Here is a 1,234-nt window from a genome sequence, read left to right on the forward strand (position 1 = left end):
ACCCCCCCCCCAAGCCAGTGCTACTGACTGAAGTGTCTTTAAGCTATCCCCAAAGGGGGGGTGGGGGGGGGGGTATTAACATGTTGGTATGCACAGTAGAACTGTAAATGGGCTGACTTATCAATGTCATGCTCATACTGTGCTGGAACAACATTGGGGGAACTGCTGCTTTTTCTTTCCTCATTTACTTTTTACCTCTACTTCTTTTGTATGTTAGTCCCTCTCTTGTGAACTGCTATTTCCGGGGTACCTTGACTTGGTGCTGTTGAGGCTAGAGATGTGAGCAGAGTAAACATGATTCCCTGTTTGGAGTTCTCTGTTGACATCCACCCCTTGGCGCTCACATGACCTTATGCTTTTGCGAGGGCCGTAAAACTTTACTAAATCTAAAACTAGGAGAAGAGGGGAGGGGAGGGGGGCTCATGTAGTTCAGCTGATATCATGTTGGATTACAGAGAAGATGGCACAAGGTTTGAATCCCACACTCGGCGTTCTAGAACTCGAGTCTTTTTTAAACGTATTCAACCCATTTCGCCCTTCTGTAAAAAAATAAAAGTGTGATTTGTTTATTTTGACTTTTGTTTGTTTGTTGTTGTTGTTGTTTTTTGGGGGGAGGGGGGTTGTTGGTTAAAGCTCTCCCTCCATTTGGCTTGATCCTGACAGGTATGGACGTTGAAGTGGAAGATGTCCCGCCTCTTAGATAACCATAATACATGTACAGTGTCAAAAGATGTGTTAAGTCAAGACAACCACAACTGGTCGCTCTTAAGCACAACGGGGCTATCCCGAAAAATGCTGTTTTGAGAAAATCGAAGGAAAAGTTTTTGCCATTTGATCTGTTTCTTTAGAAGGCAGTGAGAGTTTTCTCTATAACCAAACAAATCCATGTATACACACCAATGAAACCAAATTTTTCCTATAGGTAGGACAATGCCCACTTTTAGTGTTGGTCAAGATTTTTGCAAACCCCCGAAATCTGGGTTAGCCGCTTGTCCTTAAAAGAGACCAACTGTCCTTCATGTCCTTCAGGGTGCTGTTGATCGTGGCCCCGACGTTTTTCTTCACTCTGTCCATCGCCGTGTACGAGGGTATCGTGGCCTTCTCCTACTACCAGACCAAGAAATGTGACCCTTTCGAGTCCAAGCAGATCTCAGATCCCAACCAGGTTCCGTATACAGTACTTACTTACTTTGGTCTTTGTTTTTTGCTGTGTGTTTTTTGTTTTTTTATTTTG

The 1,234-nt window shown here is 43.8% G+C and overlaps 1 protein-coding gene across 1 annotated transcript in view; it reads left to right on the forward strand.

Annotated features, from left to right (window-relative positions):
- LOC118477530 (sodium-coupled monocarboxylate transporter 1-like) overlaps window positions 1–1,234 on the forward strand; it is a 27,733-nt gene that overhangs the window by 14,847 nt on the left and 11,652 nt on the right. Inside the window, exon 4 of the mRNA XM_035969222.1 lies at window positions 1,030–1,170. Within this exon, the coding sequence (XP_035825115.1) occupies window positions 1,030–1,170 (141 nt within the window). The remainder of the gene's footprint in view (window positions 1–1,029; window positions 1,171–1,234) is intronic.

The sequence above is a fragment of the Aplysia californica genome, unplaced genomic scaffold (genome assembly GCF_000002075.1).
Source record: "Aplysia californica isolate F4 #8 unplaced genomic scaffold, AplCal3.0 scaffold00127, whole genome shotgun sequence".
Lineage (NCBI taxonomy): Eukaryota > Metazoa > Mollusca > Gastropoda > Aplysiida > Aplysiidae > Aplysia > Aplysia californica.